This window comes from Peromyscus maniculatus, chromosome 9 (assembly GCF_049852395.1).
Source record: "Peromyscus maniculatus bairdii isolate BWxNUB_F1_BW_parent chromosome 9, HU_Pman_BW_mat_3.1, whole genome shotgun sequence".
Lineage (NCBI taxonomy): Eukaryota > Metazoa > Chordata > Mammalia > Rodentia > Cricetidae > Peromyscus > Peromyscus maniculatus.
This window is the reverse complement of record NC_134860.1, coordinates 99,546,166-99,567,118: the sequence shown is the minus strand read 5'-3', so window position 1 is coordinate 99,567,118 and position 20,953 is coordinate 99,546,166. Positions and strand designations below refer to the sequence as shown.

The window sequence follows — 20,953 nt, the reverse complement described above, 5'->3', positions numbered from 1 at the left end:
CTTCCCTGGCCAATATACTCTAACACCTGCCCAGACACAAGACTCCTGGAGATCACGTGTATAAAAGGCTGGCATATGCAGTGGTGAACACCAGACCTTGTCTCAAGGTGGAAAGCAAGGACTAACACCTGAGGCAGCCCTCTGACTTCTGCAGAAGTGCCATGGCACACACAGGTACCTGCACTCATGAACATGAACAGGCACGCACATGTGTGTGCACATAAATATGCACGCACACACAAATATTTAGATAATTGGCCTTTTTAACCAAGGAAACAATACTAGATTCCAAACAGAAAATGGAAGAGAGACATCCCACAAGAGGAACAATTATGAAATGTTCCCACAAGTGGTTGAAGCCTCTAAATAATTATCCAGACCACATGCACAGTTATGTAATGCAACTTCGCATCCCCCTGGGACTAAAGATTCCTTTGGTCTTCAGCAGCCTAGGAAGTGTACATTTTAATTCAAAGACAGTATGCCAGGCTCTGCTGACTCCCCATGGGATACCTTAACTTGGGGGATGTGGGGATGTGGGGTAGCTAGGGAGGGAGGGCTGAAGGATGGGAATAGGGAGGAGGGGGGATCTGTGGGTGGTATGTAGAGTGAGTAGAAAATTTCTTAATAAAAAAAAATGAAAAAAAATCTTGTATCCTACCACTTCACTAAAGGTATTTATCAGCTGTAGGAGTTCACTGGTAGAATTTTTGGGGTCACTTATGTATACTATCATCTACAAATAGTGATACCTGACTTCTTCCTTTCAAATTTGTATCTCCTTGGTCTCCTTTAGTTGTCTTACTGCTACAGCTAGAAATTCAAGTACTATATTGAATAGATATGGAGAGGGTGGACAACCGTGTCTTGTTCCTGATTTTAGTGTAATTGCTGTGAGTTTCTTTCCATTTAATTTGATGTTGGCTATCAGCTTGCTGTATATTGCTTTTATTATGCTTAGAATCGTCAACAAATGATACTGGTATAACTGAATGTTTCCATGTAGAAAAATGCAAATGGATCCATACATATCATCCTACACAAAACTCAGGTCCAAGTGGATCAAAGGCATCAACAAAAATCCAGATACACTGAATCCAATAGAAGGGAAAATGGGAAATAGCCTTGAATGCGTGGGCACTAGAGACAACTTCCTGAATAGACAACCAATTGCTCAGACACTAAGATTAATGACTAATAAATGGGACCTCATGAAACTGAAAGGCTTCTGTAAGGAAAAGAACACCATCAAAAGGACAAACCAGCAGCCTGCAGAATGGGAAAATATCTTCCCTAACCCCACATCTGACAAAGGGCTAATTTCCATATATATATATGACATCAAAAAACTGAATAACCCAATTTAAAAATGGGGTACAGATCTAAACAGATAATTCTCAACAGAAGACTCTCAGATGGCTGAGAAACACTGAAAGAAATGTTCAACATCCTTAGCCATCAGGGAAAGGCAAATCAAAATGACTCTAAGATTCCATCTTACACCTGGCAGAATAGCTAAGATCAAAAACACAAGTGACAGCTCCTGCTAGAGAGGATGTGGAGCAAAGGGAGCACTCCTCCATTGCTGGTGGGAGTGCAAACTTGTATAGCCACTTTGGAAATCAATATGGCAGTTCTCAGAAAATTGGGAATCGATCTACCTCAAGAACCAGCTACTTGGGTATATATCCAAAGGATGCTCAATCTTATCACAAAGATACTTGCTCAATTATGCTCATAGCAGCTTTATTTATAATAACCAAAACCTGAAAACAACCTAGATGTTCCTCAACCGAAGAATGGATAAAGAAAAAGTGGTACATTTACACAATGGAATCAACTGTTAAAAACAATGACATAAATTTTGCAGGCAAATGGATGGAACTAGAAATAATCATCCTGAGTAAAGTAACCCAGACCCAGAAAGGCAAACATGGTATACACTCACTTATATGTGGATATTAGCTGTAAGGTAAAGGATAATTATGCGACAATCCACAGACCCGGAGAGGCTAGGAGGCTAGAAGCTAGGAGAGCTCAAGAGGGGATGCTCTGACCATTTTGGCAAGGGGAAATAGAAGAGATTTCATGAGTGGACTGAGGGTGGGTGGTGATAGGAACATGAGGGATTCGACTGGGGAGATGGAGGGAAGAGGACTGAAAAGGATGACTGGAAAGGGGTGGGGCAGCTCAGGGTCAGGTAGAAACCTGGTGCAAGGAAATCTACAAGGATGACCCCAGCTAAGAATCCAAGCAGCAGTGAATACATAACCCGAAGTGGCCATCTCCTGTGACCTGGCAAGACTTTCAGTGGAGGGACTGGAACACCAACCCAGCCACATAACCTTCGACCTACAGTCTGTCCTGCCTATGGGATGGGCTGGAGTAAGGGTGGCAAAAAGTTTGAAAGAGTGACCAACCAATGACTGCTCCCAGCCTGAGACCCATGCCTTGAGAATAAGCCCACTGCTGACACTGCCTGGAGTGCCAGGACCCAGAGTCTGGGTGGTCCAGAGACCTAGGATAGAAACAAACACAACTGGAGAAAAAAAAATGTTAATGTAATACCTAACAATATTCTACTATCCTCATAGACTGGTGCCTAGCCCAGGTGTCATCAGAGAGGCTTCATCCAGCAACTGATGCAAACAGATGCAGAGACCCACAGCCAAACATTAGGCTGAGCTCCGGGAATCCTGCTGAAGAGAGGGAAGAAGGATTGTAGGAGCCAGAGGAGTCAAGGACATCACAAGAAAACCTACAGAATCAACTAACCTGGGCTCATGGGAGCTCAAAGAGTCTGAACCAACAACCAGGGAGTCTGCATAAGACTGACCTATACATTCTGCATATGTGTTACAGTTGTGTAGCTTTGTCCCCTTACGGGACTCCTAACAGTGAAAACAGGGGCTGTGACTCTTTTACTGCTTTTGGGATCCTATTTCTCATACGGGATTGCATGGTCCAGCCTTAATAATACAAGGGGAGGTGCTTAGTCTTACTGCAAAAACAAAACCAATGTCCACCCGCTTCCTGATTCCCCCTGCCTGTCATGTTCCCTTTTCCACACCTGCCCTCTGAATTCTCAAGGTCAAACAGGACCTAAGGCTGGAAATATGGTGATGGGTAAAGGCAAGAACTCTGGGGTTGCCCTCCCTAGACTCAAATCCATGTCATTAGGTTCTTCATTTGCTACTTGGGAATGACAACGAATATGTTCTCCCCTCTCCAGCATGTTTTAGAAGAACGGTACAAAACTACACAGGAAAATAGCAAAGCACAGAATTTGAAGCATTAGAGCTGACACAGATGTCACCCAAGGATCACTTCATGTTTGACTCTATCAAGATATAAAATGATGCATCAGATCTTCCTGTTTTTAAGGCTCTAAATTGGAATCTAGCCCCATGGGTATATGAACATGCAACAACCAAGAAAAAATCAAATTCCAATGACTTTAGGGGTTGTATATAATAGTCTATTTAGTAATCAACCCATCATGATCATGTAAAACAAAGAATCTGGGGTGCAATGTATGAGGTAATTGAACCAATAAAATAGAAAATATAAATTAAGTAAAGTCATGTCTAGGTTGGCTCATTGTTTTCAAGAAAAGATTGGAAAGACATTTTGAATTTGAAGTTAGAAAAATGAGAAGTCAGGACTAGAGAGATGGCTCAGCAGTTAAAAGTACATACTGATCCAAAAAGCCATTTCATGCACCCGAGATAAGTCCTGGTCCCACTGCCAGGGGTCCCCCCAAACAGATCTATCCACATAATTGTCACCCACATCCAGAGAGCCTAGTTTGGTCCCATGCATGTTTCCCAGCTGACAGCCCAGAGTCCATGAGCTCCCACAAGCTTGGGTCAGCTGTCTCTGTGGTTTTCTCCATCATGATCTTGACCTCACTTGCTCCTGTGATCCCTCTTCCATCTCTTCAACTGAAATCTAGGAGCTCAGCCCAGTGCTTAGTTATGGATCACTGCATCTGCTTCCATCAGTTACTGGATATAGATTCTATGATGACAATTAGGGTAGTCACTAATCTGATTATAGGGGAAGTTAAGTTCAGGCACCCTCTCCATTATTGCTAGGAGTCTTAGTTGGTGTCATTTTTGTGGATTCCTGGGGATTTCTCTAGCGCCAGGTTTCTCCTTAACCCCCTGATGGTTCCCTCTACCAAGATATCTGTTTTATTGCTCTCCCTCTCTGTCCCTCCCCCTTTTTGGAACACATTCCCTAGTGTGGGATACCTTGCTGACCCAGGCGAGAGTCCTTACTCAACTTAGTATGCCAGACTTTGTTGACTCCCCAAGGGAGGCCTTACCCTCTCTGAGGAGTGGATGGAGGATGGGGTGGGGGAACATTGGTGGGGTGGGAGAAGGGGAGGGAGGGAGAACTGGGACTGGTATGTAAAATGAAAAAAAACTATTTAAAAATAAATAAATAAACACCAGTTTTTCAAAAGAAAAAAAAAAGAGTACATACTGAAATTGCAAAGGACCCAAGCTCAGTTCCTAATACCCATAGAGGAAGGCTCATAACCTCCTATTACTCTAGTTCCAGGGGATATGATGCTATCTTCTGGACTTCATAAATACTTGCATATATGTGCACAGACAGACAGACAGACACACACACACACACACACACACACACAGAACTGAAATTTTATTTTTCAATCTTAAAAAATAATGAGAAATAATTAAACAGGCACTCATGAAACCAACAGGTTTCTGTACAACAAAAGACTCCATCATTCAAGTAAAGAAGCAGCCTACAAGATGAAAAAATATCTTTACCAGCTAGACAGGGGATTGGTGTCTAGAATACACAAGGAACTCAAACCACTAAACACAAACAAAAACACCCCAATTAAACATTTGGGCATGGAATTAAACAGATTTCTCAAAAGAAAGAATAAAAATCTCTGAGAAAAAAATGTTAATGGTCAACATCCTTAAGCCATTAAGGACACATAAACTAAAACTACTGATATGTTATCTTACTCTGGTCAGAATGGCTAAGACTAAAGAAGCCAATGACAACAAATGCTGGTGTGGATATGGAGAAAGGGAAATACTTATTCACTGTTGATGGGATTACAAACTTGTGCAGCCACTGTGTAAATTAGTGAAGTGGCTTCTCTGAAAGCTAGAATAGACCTACCATATGATCTTGCCATACTGCTCCTGTGCACATTCTCAAAGGATTTGGTATCTTGTCACAAAGATAATAATTTATCATGTTCATTGCTGCTCTATTCACAATAGCAGGGAAATAGAAACAGCTTAGATGTCCATCACTGATGAATGGATAATGAAAATGTGGTACCTATACACAACAGACTACTGTCTACCTGTAATGAAAAATCATATTACTAAACTCACAGTTAAATGGATGGAGTGGGTGGAGCTGGAAATAATCATTTCTGAGTGCAATTAACTCAGATCCAGGAAGAAAAATGCCACATGTTCTCTAACATATTTGAATGCTGGATTTGAATCTTCAGAGGCGCATGGTTAAATTGGTGTACCCATAGATGGTAGAAAACTATTAATGGTCATGGGGGATGATCTCAATGGACAAGGGACTAAAGAAACAGAAAGAGTTAAATGGAGTGGAGTGGGAGATAAGCAGAGATAAGTGAGTATGAGGGGTAACACTGAAGACCTCTGAAAATTCCCTATGAATTCCTATGAATTATATATACATGTACATATATATGGGGTTTAACATAGAATTATTCCATAACAGAGGGATAATGCCTCCCCAGACACCACAGGCTATCAAATAAAAAGCTCAGTGCTAAGTATGGATTACTTTTTTTTGAGTTGTTGGCCAATGATATTCCCAAAGATGTTCAAACATTATAGACTATTGCCAATGCTCTTGATTACCCTCCATGACTCGAAAATAAGACCCTATTCCTGAAGGTACCACAAACTCGAGTCATAGGACATGGAGAAAACACATCGGTATCAAGCTAGAAACTTCATCCCTGCCAGGCAGCTTACATAAGGCTGGAAGTTGCTGTGCACACTACCAATAAAGAAAAATGATCAACTGTCTTATCAAACTGTGGACCCCATTAACTGACTTGGCAAGATAAGCCCACTGGTACAACAGTGGTATGGATGTTATGGGAATAACCCACCATTTCCTGACTTAGTTTGTAACCTGCCTGCTCCACAAGACAGAGTTCATGTCTGGTACTGTTAAGTGGGCAAAAAAAAAATTGTGACTGACTAGTTCACTGGTCTTAAGGGAGAACCCAATACCATTATTCTGCTAAATGGACATAGTAATGAACTGCATCTCTCAAAGTTCATCAAAGATACTTTTTATAGCCAAAGGCAGCTAATATAGACTCACACAACTGTCCAATGTGCAGAGAATAAGAGATGATAAAGTACTCAGATCAGAATGGGACAGCTGTATCACATCCCTGCTTCCAAGGCACAGGGACCATGGAAAGATGTTAAGAACCAGGGGTAGTTGATAAAGACAATAAAGCTGTTTTCCAGACACCAGGCAGATGTATATTGAGTTCATAGTGATTGTGACTGTACCACTAAGACATGCACAGGACCAAGCTAGCAAAAACCCCATCATGAATGGGAAAGGAGTCCAGGAAGTTCCTTCCCTATCTGGGGAGCTATTGGTTGTTGGTGTCTACTGGAGGAGGGATAATCAATTTTCTAATGGCTATAGCCTCTGAGATGCTGTCCATTCTCCAATGTATGGTCCTAGAACTATGCACATATAAACAACACTAAGTTAACTCAATGGCTTTAAAAGTAATGAGCACATGAAATAGGGAGGGGAAGGTGGTGATATGAATTAGGAGGAAATGAAAAGGAGAGAAAGGTGGATTTGATCAAAATGCTTTCTATGCATGTGTGAAATTATCAAAAATTGAAAACAGTAGTAGCTGTTAAATGGTTAAGAAAGAAAGGTCTTTCAAATAAAGGATGACTTTAGGAAATATGTTGATACAACTGGTTTAAGGAGATTCATGCCAAGCCTTCGCTATGATGAGATTGGAAAAGGACATATGATGGGAGATGGAAGGCAAGTGGGAGGGCCCATGTGAGTTTCACAGCATCTGCAGCAACACAGGGAACAGGCAAGGGCAGGAGGTACTCAGAAGGGCAGTGCATGACTACGGGATAAATTACATGTGCGTCTTAGCTGGGGTGGTAGGCTATGGTTAGAACAAGTGAATCCAATATTATGCCCCAAATAATTTCATGGTTTAATTTTAATATTTAATATAATCAAGATTTCCAACATTTTATGAAATTGGAATCACTCGTGCACAGAGTGAAACATTTCCATGACATCACCTTCCTTCCGTGACTACAGTGATGGAAAGACCATGTGTGCAGTCCCAGCGGTGAGAGGGTTCCACAGTGGCTATGGAAACTAGCAAGGAAGGACTGCAGGGCCCTGAGTAAAGGCAATCAGATCTATGCTCCAGCCCCAGCTCTGTCGATTGCTAACTAGGTAACCTTGACTTAACCTCAGCCTCAGGATCTCTCTAGGTAAGCTTGGACAATACCCAGTGTGCAGAGTTCAATGTAGGTATCAAAGGTAATGTGTAGCACCATGCCTTTGTACACAGTAAGCACTCAATAAATGCTAAGCATTTTAGTAGTATGTAATATAATCAATGAAACCCAATCACAGATTCTATCAGAAACATTAATACAACTTTTAGATTTTGTAATATAATTTTTCATTGTTTCTGGTGTATGAAGCATAAATACTTCAGGGATTGTATTTGCCTGCCCCCTAGTGGTGGGATGTGCCCTATTCAGCATAGGGTGGGCGAATCTAAATGGCTCATTTAATGACTAGAAATGGAAAGCCTGGCTTCTCACCATGTCTTCTCACAAGACTTTCAGAATCAAGCGATTCCTGACCAAGAAACAAAAGCAAAATCGTCCTATTCCTCAGTGGATTCATATGAAAACCGGTAACAAAATAAGGTACAACTCCAAGAGAAGACACTGGAGGAGAACAAAGCTGGGTCTGTAAGGATTCACACAATGGCAAGACAGAGTTTATACTGAATTGTGGGTCACCAAGCAATCCTACCACATGGAGTTCAACATTTTAACCTGAAGGCTTGGTCGTGTTTTAAGTTGGGGGAGTAGTTTGTCCAGTAATAAAATGTAGAAACAGCCCCCCCCCCTGCAAAAAAAGAAAGAAATGGAAAGCCTGGGGAGCTAAAGTGAAGGCCATAGCATCTAAAGGGCAGGGCTGGAGCCCCAGTCTCAGAATTCTTCCCTTCTTCATGCCCCCCCCCCACAACCAGCACAAGGATATATGGAGAAGAAAATTGAAACATAACCTTTACTGGATAGAAAATCGTGCTTCTTGCATTTCACCTCTTTTCAGCAGTGAGGCCATTATCTCTTTGCCATGGAGAGCTGTAAACGGTCAGAGCTTCCCAGCACTTGGCAGAGCCAGGACAATACTGATGCTGAGATGCAAAGGTAAGCCTGTGATCAGAGGGCGCTGAACTCTACCAGCAGAAAGCCAAGTTGACACTTACTGATGGGGCCTCGAGACGAGGCTCCATGGTTAAGGACACTTCCTGCTCTTCCATAAGACCCGAGTCTGAATCCCAGCACCCACATCAGGTGGCTCGCAACTGCCTGGAATATAGCTCAGTCTCCAGCCTTCAGGGGCACACATGTACTTATACAGTCAACACAGATACACAAACATGCATAGAAATAAATAAATATTTTTAGAGAGAAAGGAAGGAAGGAGGGAAAGAAGGAAGGAAGGAAGGAAGGGAGGGAAAGAAGGAAGGGAGGAAGGGAGGGAGGAAGGGAGGGAGGGAGGGAGGGAGGGAGGAAGGAAGGAAGGAAGGAAGGAAGGAAGGAAGGAAGGAAGGAAGGAGAGACAGAAGGAAGTCCTGATTCAAGTGTCAAATGCACACACACACACACACACACACACACACACACACACACACACACGGCACTGGGGATGGGCTACAGAAAGGTGAGCTAATTTGAACACACTAGGTTCCTTACTTTCTCAGAGGTCTTTAATCTCCAGAGATTAGAGTTTATCGGTAAAAACCTGATTAGAAAATGTGTTATTTGTAAGATAATTATGATAATAAAACTGGACTTAAGTAACTAATGGCAAAATTTTAAGGAACAGGAGAGTTTTGCATACTGCTACTATACTGTGGGTGTTGAATGTTAGCACAAAGGCTCATGTGTTGAAGACCTGGTACCCAGGGTAGTGCTGTTGGGAGTATGAAGCCAAGAGGCAGAGCCTAGTGGGAGGGTTTACATCAGTGGGGACATGTCTTTGAAGGAGACAGCAGGCCATGAGCAGAAGCAGCAAGGGGAGGGGAGTAAAGAAGGAAGAGAAATGCTGGTCAAAGCCGTCATGACTTACCACAGTGTGGTGATTACAGCAAATACTACTCATTTGTTTAGAAAATTTTAATGTTTTAATCAGAAAACAGTAGGTCTTGGAGATGAATTTATTAATGAACCTGATTTAACCATGCTGCATTGGACATGGGCAGAAAAACATTGCATTGCACTATGTGGATATATACAAGTGTAATCTCAAAAAAAAATAAAAATAACAATACACATATAATGGTTAAAAATAGTTTGGAAAAACTAAAGCAGCGAGCACACATTCAATATCATTTGCCATGGGCTGTTGATCCAAAACTTCAGTCACTGTTCAAAATCACTGCCTGAGCTGTATTCTAATGACTTTTTTAAAGGGAGAGAAATGCTTTGTTAGGCTGCTTCTCATGATATAAACAGATCACGTAAATAACTCCAGGTAAAGGAAACCAATCAGCTCTAATGCTCCTGGGGGTAGCACACTGGTAGCAAATGGGTCAAAAGCTGTTATAGGATGGACCCTTCTATGTGTTAGCTAAATTTCTGACTGAGGGAGCTCTTGGTGCATTAGGCTACTTTAGGGACATCACCACTGCCTTTTCTTCCTAGGTGAATTACTGTGATTTCCATGAAGCTTTAGGTTCATGGCCCTTTCTAAAGCAGCAATGATGATGTGGCCATAAGATTTTGTAACTTCCTCCAGGCTAGAGAGATGGCTCAGCAGTTAAGAGCACTTGCTACTCTTGCAGAGGACCAAGGTTTGATTCCCAGCATAGACTCACAACCATCTGTAACTCCAGTTTCAGGGACTCTCATGCCCTCTTCTGGCCTCCTCAGGCATTGCATGGGCATGACGCACAAACATATATGCAGGCAAAACAGCCAGACATATAACATTTTTTAAAAGATTCTGTGATTATTTAAAATATCTTAACAATAGTCAGACATTTATTTCTATCCATTTTCCATCTATTTTTTATCTAAAGATAACAGAGTGACTATGGGCACTTGGGGGACCTGGCTAATGAAGATTTGCTCTTTTTGAAATGTCAGGCAGCTTTGTAGTGAATTCAGCATACTGTTAGCTTTCTTTGTACAGAAATGACTTCCAGGAAATGCCTCTCCTCCAAGCTGCTCTACCCACAATATTATCTGGTAAAAAGATGAAGGCAGACGCAAATGAAAAAGGAATGTGGTACCCAGCTTTAGAAGAGTTTAACTATAGGAGAAAACAAAGACTCAACATGAACAGAACCATAAGCAAGACAGTGGGGAAATTCTCACAGCCTCCCAGTGAAGCAAAAGCAAGTGCAGAGATACTTTCCCGATATTGCAGCACTTAGACATTTGCAGGGCATAACCCAAGTGTGTGAAACTGAAAGAAACATATCAAGTATCAATATTTTGTTCAGCCATGCTAAAAGGAAAAGCTAAATTACCTGTTGTCTCTTGTAATGTACTGCATCACCAGAGCTGTAGAAAGGAATGATCAGAGGGTTTGAAGCCAAAGTATGGGGACAACTGCCCTACAGATGTGTCAGAGTGTTCTCGCTGGCTTTAACGCTGGCACAGTTCCACAGCAGTTTTTAAATGTGTAATTTCTTGAGGTTTGAGGCCTTACCCTCTATGAGGAGGGGATGGGGGTGGGATGAGGGGAGCAAGAGAAGATGAGGGATAGGGGACAGGGTTTGGTATGTAAAATGAAAGAATTTTTTAAATAAAAAAATTATAAAATAAAAAAAAGAAATACTATCTTCCTAAGTTTATATTCTCTTTTTAAGAAGCCAGCGAATCTCTGCAAGCATCAGGCTCTGTCAGTCTGCCTCTGCCTGTCTGTTTTCTTACTAGAGCTCCTTACTGGAGGTCTTCAAAGCAAGTAGATGCTTCACTCCACTTTGTACACTCTTCCCTGCTCTCCCTCGGCACCATATTCCCACAGAAATGTACAGTCCTCACTAAATCTCATGAAGGTATCCGCTTAAACATCACTGCAACTCAGGAATCCTCCCAAGAAAATTGCTGTATAGACCAAAATCTCATACTCCACAGCACTAAGCTGCCATTTGTGTGGGTCTCCCTCACCATAGTCTATGCTCCATTAGGACACTTCTGTTTGTCTGCATTATTGAGAGCAAGGTCTGGCACATAGTGGGTCTTCAATACTCATAGGTTAAATGAGAAAGAAACTCCCCTGTAATGGACGTTCCACTTTGTCTGGTTTCACTACCCATGGTCAACAATGATCCTATAGCATTAAATGGAAATTTCAAGAAATGAACAATGCCCGGGTTGTAAATTGTTCCCAGAGGCATGATGAAATCTCCCAAGGCCCTGTTCCATCTATCCAATCTCTGAATCATCCCTTTGATACACAGAACACATATGTGCTCATCCATACTATATGGAGTAAGCCATCTTAGTAATGCGGCCGGCTGTCTGAGTAGCATAGTGTCCAGCCCATAGACAGGGCTAAGGGCTCTTTATCATTTCAGTCTTCCACTTAGATATCCAGAGAAAGACTATCATGTGCCCTACACATGTAAATACACACTCATATGGAGATGTTTATATATCTAGCTTGTCATTTGTGCCCAAATGCACTGTAGAGGGATTGTCCAGATTTGAGGGGAGGGGAATTCTAATAAGGTGTTTGTTTGTTTTAAACTTGGGCAATGTTTTAGAGCCACGGTCCTTACAAATATTGCCTCTCCCACAAAGAAAATCAGAAAAAGAAAAAAAAAAAATGACTGCAGCCACATCCCACCCGCAAAGTACTGTGCTCATTAGCTTGGAGGGCATTGTGATTCCTGAGACAGCAGCCTCCATCCAAGCAGGCAGCTCTCCTGACCATAGTCAGCCCTGCTTTCTAAAGCAGAACCCCTGAAGCTCAGGGCTCGCAGCTAGAGGAAGCTGTTGCTGCGTCCCAGATACTGATCATTTAAGTATCACTGTTAATCCTTTGGCCAGCGTCCTGTAGGAATTAGCGCTGGGGTGCCTGGGCTTCTAACATGGATGAATTGACCGCAAAACCTGACTTAAAAGTTACAGGCCCTTGAAAGAGACAGCGAAGGAGGGAGAGCCCTGGATCTCCTTCCTGTGTTCACACTGCCATCTAGTGTTCAAAACGCAGAAAGGGAAAATGGAAGCATTCTCAAAGAAAGGACCTAAATTCTATCAGTCCTCTCTCAACAGCTGAATGTTTTACAAACTGGATTTCTTCTTTCAAAACTGCGATCACCATCCGTAGACTTTCAACAATGAATTCACCACCCTCCAGCAACAAGCGGTTCAGGTGGAGAGGTACTGCTACTCATTTAATTTAGTTTTACAAGTAAGAAAAGTGAGGCGCATAGAGGGAAACTAAGTCAGAGAGAGCCTCTAAGTCTCACACAGGGCAACTCAAGACCCCAGACCTAGTTCCCAGCTTGACGTCATTCTGCATGTGAATTTCCTTGAAAAGGTGCATGGGACACTCAAGGATTTGTGGGACAGAGAGTGTCCCTCGTGGGGGAAAATAATAAAATTGTGGCAAGTCTACTTTGTCTAGTTGCCAGGAGCTTTTCACAGGGAGGCTAGTGTGTCTGAGCTCAAGACTCAGCACCAGGGCTTAGCATAAATAACTAAGCACCGAGTCCACACCGTCTAACAGTCCAGTTCACCAACACATGCGAACGTGCCACAGTGCAGTTCCCTAAGTGGAGCCATCAAAGTGCCTCACATTAAAAAGACCCCAGGCATTTAGCCCGTGCCTGTAACTCCACCACTATTGTGGCTTAGGCAAGAGAAGCTGAATTCCAGGCAACCTGAATGACAATGGGGATCCTCTCTTAAAGGGGTGGGGGAGAAAATTGTAAGAGGGCAAGTCCACAAAATGGGAAGAAGAGATGTAAGGCACCTGAGATGACTTCGCCAGTTCACTTTGCTGTCTGTGTTTTGCTAGAAGCGCTTCTAAGTTCCCATTTTTAATAACGCATTCCGGTTGTTTGGGGAGGAAAGGAAAGCATATAGCTTCCGATATGCACATTTAATGTATTAATCGCAATGAACATTTTCTAAATCTGTGTATGTGTGAGAGTGTGGTAGGGAAATGTGTGTGACACTGTGCACTCGGGAAGCTCACACGCGTGTGGGTCGTCACCGTGCAGGGTCTCTTTTGCCGTTGGCAAACATACACCGAGTTACATGGCTCACAAGCTTCCTGGGATTCTCCGGTCCCCGCCTGTCTTCCCACCATAGAAGGGCTAAGAGAACAGGCAGAGAGGCACCACCACATGCCGCTCTTACATGGGCTCTGGGATCCAAACTCAGGCCCTTCATTGCCTGCACAACCAGTAAAAATCGGTGTTTTCAGCCCTGCTAGAGCTATAGACGTTGAAAATATATTTTGTTTGTTTTTTGTTGTTGTTTTGTTTTGTTTTTCGAGACAGGGTTTCTCTCTGTAGCTTTGGAGCCTGTCCTGGAACTCGCTCTGTAGACCAGGCTGGCCTCAAATTCACAGAGATCCTCCTGTCTCTGCCTCGGCAGTGCTGGGATTAAAAGCATGCGCCACCAACCGCCCGGCGAAAAATATTTTCAAAGGTATTAGTTGCAGATTAGAATTGTTACCTGTGAAACATTTAGTTTCCTCTCAAAAAAAAAAAGAAAATCTTAACATTGGAAACTTTTTAACCACAAAGTTTAAAAGGGCCTACACTTTTTCTCAAAGAGGAATTATTTTTCACTCATTTTTAAGTTGGTCTATACCTTACAAAGAAATAAGTTGCCAGGCGGTGGGGTGGCACACGCCTTTAATCCCAGCACTTAGGAGGCAGAGGTAGGAGGATCTCTGTGAGTTGGAGGCCAGCCTGGTCTACAAAGTGAGTTCCAGGATAGGCTCCAAAGCTACACAGAGAAACCCTGTCTCGAAAAACCAAAAAAAAAAGAAAAAGAAATGTTTACTTACCTTTCAGTTTATGCTAAAAAACATAGACCAGCCCACTCCTCGGGGAGCTGGATCGATAGATTTAAAATGCTGTTTGTAACAGAGAAGACTGCGCAGCATGAAAACAGCCATCAAACACGTGTTAGGGGGCAGCCTGGCCATTTCACATCTCCCTACAAGGTGTTATTCTACTCGAAGAGGATCGGGCTTTCCTAAGACCAACCAGCTTTGGGGATTTCTGGCTTAACTTCATTGATGATAAAACCTGCAGTAAGTGAAATAAAGTTAGTCCAATGGTAACTTTATTGTGGGAAAATCTTATCCCAAAATAATGATTCCATCAGAAGACAGGCATACATGGTTTTATTGTAAATTGTTTTTAATAGGGGAATAATCCACTGCTGTTTATCTGGCCTTCTCAAATGTTTTCCTTTTGATTGGCTCATCAGAAAGTCATTTTTCTGTCCATCACTGGAACATAATTTGGCAAATTCTACAAACTCAGAAGTGTTGGAGACATCCATACTGTAAAGCAAACATCCCACCCTGAATTATTAGTTTTCACGTTTGTTTCCTCGGCAAGATTTTCTGTGCCTCTTCCAGTCATATTTGCTGACAAAGGACTGGCCATGTTCTTTGCAGCATATGACTGCAGCTATTTACATCTCCACAGGAATATCAAAGACCCTTGCCTATCATTTGCTACTACATAATGAAACCTTAGGAGAGACTACCACAAAACTGCCCTTCTACGTACTATATTATAGCCCCTCCTGAGAGGATTGCGTTGTTGACTTTGAATGCACTGTAAAAACAGAAATTTGTCTTGGTTTTCTTCGTGTGCTTCACTGTTTTCCCTGCAAGGTGATGCTATGAGCAGAATGCAGGACATAGCAATGCACTCGAAACTAAAGACCAAATGAAGACACCACTAGCCCTGCACACTGGGTCATTCCCACTCAGTCATTGACATGCCTCATGGTGTCTCTGCACAGGTGAAAAGCGAGGCTAAAAAAGGGTGTTGTGTTAGTCAGCCCTCTCTAAGCTATTGGGGAAATCTTTTCTTATTTTCATTTTTTTTCCAAGACAGGGATTTTCTATGTAGCTCTGGCTGTCCTGGATCTCGCTCTGTAGACCAGGCTGGCCTCGAACTCATAGAGATCCTGCCTACCTCTGCCTCCTGAGTGCTGGAATTAAAGGCATGCGACACCACTGCCAGGCAGGAAAATCTTTCACTTTCATTTCAAACATTAAAATACATGTAAATCAGTGTTTTAATATTCAAACAAGTGTTCTATCTTCCTGAAAACAGAACATCTCACACCTCATTTTGTATTCCAATAGCAGAGCAGGTGAGTTATGTTCCAGCAAAACAGGCATCAGGGGTCAGGGAAAGAACCACTGTCAACTGAAAATTAAGTCTGCTGAGATTACAAGTGCTGTTTTATTATCTTTTGGAGATGAGCAAATATTTATAAATATGACTCCATAAACACTAGTATTTATAGTTGGATTCACACTAATCTATTCCCCTTAAAGAAACAGCCATGAGGGAAATATATTAATTCATTATTTTAGCTGGCAAACACCAAAGTAGTTACAGTATGCTGAATAATACCTCCCAAAGATGTCATCCTCCTAAGCTGTGGAGTCGATAAATACGATACTCCATATAGTCAAGGGATTCTGCAGGTACGACTAAGGAGCTAGGCAGAGGGACGTGTTCCAGCTTACAGAGTAGGACTATTGACATAAGAGTTATAGGATAGGACCAAGGGGTGGAAGCTGAAGCGGACAGTGGCTAGACTATATCCACAGCCCTGCCATCCATGCTTCTAATGGGACATGCAGCCCCTATGGAGGGCATCGTGAAGAGTGCATCAGGTAAAGAGACCAGTAGGACACTTGGAGCTGCTGGGACCCCATCCCAGAAGTCACTGCAGGACCATGTGAACATATCCAGTGCTCAGGGGCTCCCCATAGTTAAGAAGAGCTGAGATCCTTTTGTGCATGATTTTAATCTGAAGAACTTGCAAACAATAGACAAAATTATATTTGAAAACCTCTCCTTCAGAGAAAATGGAGAGTCCAATAGATACCAAGCTCAACCACAGAGGGAAGTTAAATGTTCACAGTTGTACCTAATAATGTAAAAAATGCCATGCAGAGTTATATTTTGAACAGCCGTGGCATTTATAGAGTCCTCAACACTCCCTGATGTGAGCCCACTTTCCTCTACATTCCTGAGACAAGGACTCGGGCATTGTGGGCATTCTAAACACTACTGCTAATCTGAATTTCAGACGGCCTCAGCTAAGACATCCTAAGTTGGGTTGGAAGTAAGAAGAGCTTTACATGATTCAGGGGCTTGAACTGGAAATACCTCAAACCAACTCTGATGGATTTTTCCCAGCTGCTGTGCAGCAAGTTGAAGAAGCAAATGAGCTTTTAAAAAATGTAAGGGTAACTCTGTTTGAAATGGAGACAGGCAGATTAATCAGTGTCCCACGGGCAAACTGCTAACACAGAAATCTTTTAGAGCTAATAAAGAACTTCACCTTTTTTTAAAAAAAGATCACACAAAAATACATCATTGTGTGATCTCAATAGGTCTCTACTGTGGAATTTTTAGTAAATTCTATTTCTAGTCTAATCTAATAGAAAGGAATTGGGATAATCCTCTACAGAAGTAAGTTGTGAGAAATAAACAACTATCCACAAAGTACTCTAAGGATCTTCTTAATGTAAGTATCGCAGAGCTCCATCGAGTTGCAGAACAGAATAAGACTTACCAGATCACCAAGCCTTATGAGTTTAGAATTGAATTTTAAAAGATGAGTATTCAATCCATATTCTGCTGTCCTCAAGTTTGTGTAAAAAACCTGAAGAGGAAATGGTCTTTCATGTGTTTTAGACCAAGTATTTGCAAAGTACCCAGCATACTAGTTTTCATCTCACCATCACCACGGGCCAGCCTTTCTAACTGCTAGAATACATCATTTTTGACTAACAGCACCTCCACACATGATCTTTGTCTGGTCTCCTTTTCTCTCTAGATTGGTTCTTAAGAAGGCCCCTGAAACCAAGATAAGGTATCTTGAGAATTCATGAGTGCTGACTATAATAACCAGTGTGGTTGACTCCCCAACATTCATTCCGTCAAAACCTCCTGATTAATAGCATGGTTGCAGACTGTTCTGACAGGCTGCGAGGGAAGGAATCCTGATGGACGTGAATATAAGATCACACTTGGCTCAAAATAAGCCAATGACTCAAGCTCTAACCATAACTAGGGTATTTTGATGAAGACTTCTGGGAAGTCCTCCTACACAATGGAGAGAATTTTAAAAAATCAGTCTCTTTTTCAATAGGCAAGGAAGTCCAAAGCTTATCAGCATTCACAGTATCAATTAGTCAGGATCAGCCAACATTGTGAATAGCCAAAGAGCCTGAAATGAATGAGAAGTTCTCCTAACATTATTGAACTGTTAGATAAATCAAACTTCTTGATTACCTGTTGGGTCAGGAAATTAACTTCTTTATATTCATGTAGACTTGAAAATATAAATATAACACGCATAATGAATATCACTTCTGCCTGTTGCTTAAGCCCAATTATTTATTCCAGCTAACTCTAACTATGTCTACATATTTGTCTTGCTATAGTACATTCTGTCCCAAACAGAACTCGTCTCCTCTCTCAATAAGAACTGCTCTCTAAACTACCTTATCTCTGGGTCTGTGGGTCCCAGGTGGGCTGTGTCCTCTCGTCATCTCCCTACCTGTTCCCCCACCATTTTTCTTGTATTCCTTGTTTATTGTCTACCTACTATGGTAGTATTCTTTCTTTCGTTTTGTGTTTTGTTTTTTGACACAGGATTTCTCTTTGTAGCTCTGGCTGTCCACTCCGTAGACCAGGCTAGTCTTGAACTCACAGATCCATCTGCCTCTGCCTCCCAAGTGCTGGAATTAAAGGTGTACACCACCCTGTCACCTGTACCATTATTCTAAACACTAGTGATACAATCAAAACCAGACAATCCCATGCCCCCATAAAACTTGCATTGTTCTAAAGTCCAAAAAGAATTAGTAAATGAGACCAAAAATACAGAGTAATTACAGGCTGAAAAGTACCCTAAAGTCTTAAAGCTGCCTCAGAGAATGACCACTGCTGGTCACCAAAAATCCTCGGAGATGCCATTTGACCAAAAAAAAAAAAAAAAAAAAAAAAAACCTAATAAAAGTGAGGATAAGGCAGTTGAGTTGTTCCCTTCCCTGGAAAGTACTTCTGGAAATCATGCTGTCCCATGACATCTTTAATCTATAGAACCATAAGACAATATTTCTCAAAGTATTTTTAGTGAACATATGGTAATTATACAGATATATTGGATACAGTTATAACTAAACACACACACACAATGCATAGTGAACTGTGATAATTTTTATCTCCTTGAAACATCACTTCTTTGGGTTAGGACTCTTCAGACTCCTCTTTTTTTGTTCTCTATGAAAGATGGAATAAAATTGTTTTATACTACAGTATCCTACTGTCCTGGAGAATACTGGAAATTGCTCCTTCTCTCTCTTTTGGCACCATGTCAAATAGTCAACACTTCCTGATACATTATCACACAGAGCAGAGCTACTGAGCCGTCCATCCCTCTGCAGCACAGGCCAAGCTATGCATGTAAGCTTTTGGTGAAGATACAAAAGAGAGAGATCCACGGGAGGCGGACTCAGAAATGCCTTCATTGTTTTTCAGACACCTGATCTGTTAAAATCGTATGTCCTCTGAACAATGTCAAATAACACCTCTGACACAAGGACGTCTCTACTCTTTAGTGACCACAGCAATCAACATCTCACACATTATACTCCTCTTGCAGCCCAGGTCTCCTTTACCATGGACTGAAATGAGTAGATATGCGCTTCAAAACTCAGTTGTTGTTTTTTGTTTTTTTTTAAATAATCTGAAAATTGCTTTCTTGTCTCCACACATACATTTGTGCACAAATTAGTTTTTAATTTTGTACTCACTGGCAGGAACTTGGGCTTATGTGAGCATGTCTTTTAATCCCTCTTCCAGATTGCAAGGAAGGATGTAAAAGTGCTATTAACAAAGTGAAATAAAATCCCAACAATAATACACCCTATTAGACATGTCTCTCAACTGTAACTAACCATCAAGAGGTAGTTATTACGCTGTCACCCACTGAAATTCAGACAGTTCCACCTTTGGCGTTGGGAATTCACTCTGATACTGAGGAATATTTCAAGGAAAATACTAAGATTAAATTCTTAAACAGAAAAAAAAAAACACTCGTTTTCATGCTACTTTCCTTCCTTAATTTAGTACCAAAGAAGGCTCATGCTTTAACATGTATATCAAGTAAAAGCTTCTTTTACCACTCACTATGTTCATGCAGACTCCCAAATGAAAACACCTTCTTAGTAATGTGGGACCAAGAAATCAACTATTCTTGCCCACTTCTGCTCTTAGATGGAGGCATAGAAAGTGCTAGTTTCTTTAGAACAGACTGGATGTTAGGAAATGCCCCTCACACATGCTCTGTATGATTCTTGACGATTCTGCAGCCTAATCTTTGGGAGTCTCTTGTCCACAGTCTACATGCAGTCTTCTCAGCTTAGCCCACACAGAGGACAAAGAAATGCTACCTCTGCAAGTCAGTCAAGTAGCTCAGAAATTATCCAAACATGGAAGGAAAGGAGGGAGGGAGGGAGGGAGGGAGGGAGGGAGGGAGGGAGGGAGGGAGGGAGGGAGGGAGGGAGGGAGGAAGGAAGGAAGGAAGGAAGGAAGGAAGGAAGGAAGGAAGGAAGGAAGGAAGGAAGGAAGGAAGGAAGGAAGGAAGGAAGATGTTATTGAGAATGCGGGTAAAAGGGAGTCATCATGCACTTCTGTACTGTAAGTAGGAATGTAAGTGAGTCGGTCACTATGACAATCGGCATAGAGGTCCCTCAGATAACTGAAAATTGAACTACCATAGGACTCAACTACACCACTCTTGAGTTTACACCCAAAGGACACTCTAAGAAGATACTTGCACTTCAGTTCTTATTGTAACTGTGTTCGAACAGCCAAGTTACAGAATCGGCCTCGGTGTCCACCAACCAATGAATGCACTCAAATGTGGCAAACATATACAATGTGGTTTTATTTGGCTATAAAGAAAAATAAACTAACATCATTTTCAGAAAATGAAAACTTAAATAGCAAAAATGCTTGCTACCAAACCTGATGATCTGAGTTTGATTCTGAGAGCCTACATGGCGAAAGGGAAGAATCAACTCCTGCAAGTTGTCCTCTGACCACACTGTGGCTGGCTGGCTCTCTCTCTCTGGCTCTCTCTCTCTGGCTCTCTCTCTCTCTCTCTCTCTCTCTCTCTCTCTCTCTCTCTCTCTCTCTCTCTCTCTCTCTCTCTCTCTCTCTCCACACACACACACACAATGTAAAAAAAAGAAAGATAGCTATAAATGGGAGCCAAAGTAAAATAACTCAAGACAAACACGTTTTATCTCATTTGTAGACACTACATTTTATATACAAACAAAATCATTTTTATATATGACATGAAAGTAGAGGTTCTCCTCTCTGGGGAAAGGAGAAGATGAT

The 20,953-nt window shown here is 41.8% G+C and overlaps 1 protein-coding gene across 1 annotated transcript; it reads left to right on the top strand.

The window, feature by feature from the left end:
- Positions 1-7,853: 7,853 nt before the first annotated feature.
- LOC102921234 (large ribosomal subunit protein eL39-like) lies at positions 7,854-8,063 on the top strand. Its single transcript, XM_042285302.2, has one exon. It carries the CDS (start codon positions 7,891-7,893, stop codon positions 8,044-8,046), a length of 156 nt encoding a protein of 51 aa, XP_042141236.1. The 5' UTR covers positions 7,854-7,890; the 3' UTR covers positions 8,047-8,063.
- Positions 8,064-20,953: the final 12,890 nt, after the last annotated feature.

Excerpts from the sequence above, each read along its gene's own strand:
- LOC102921234 (XM_042285302.2), top strand. The coding sequence starts at position 7,891 with ATGTCTTCTCACAAGACTTTCAGAATCAAGCGATTCCTGACCAAGAAA.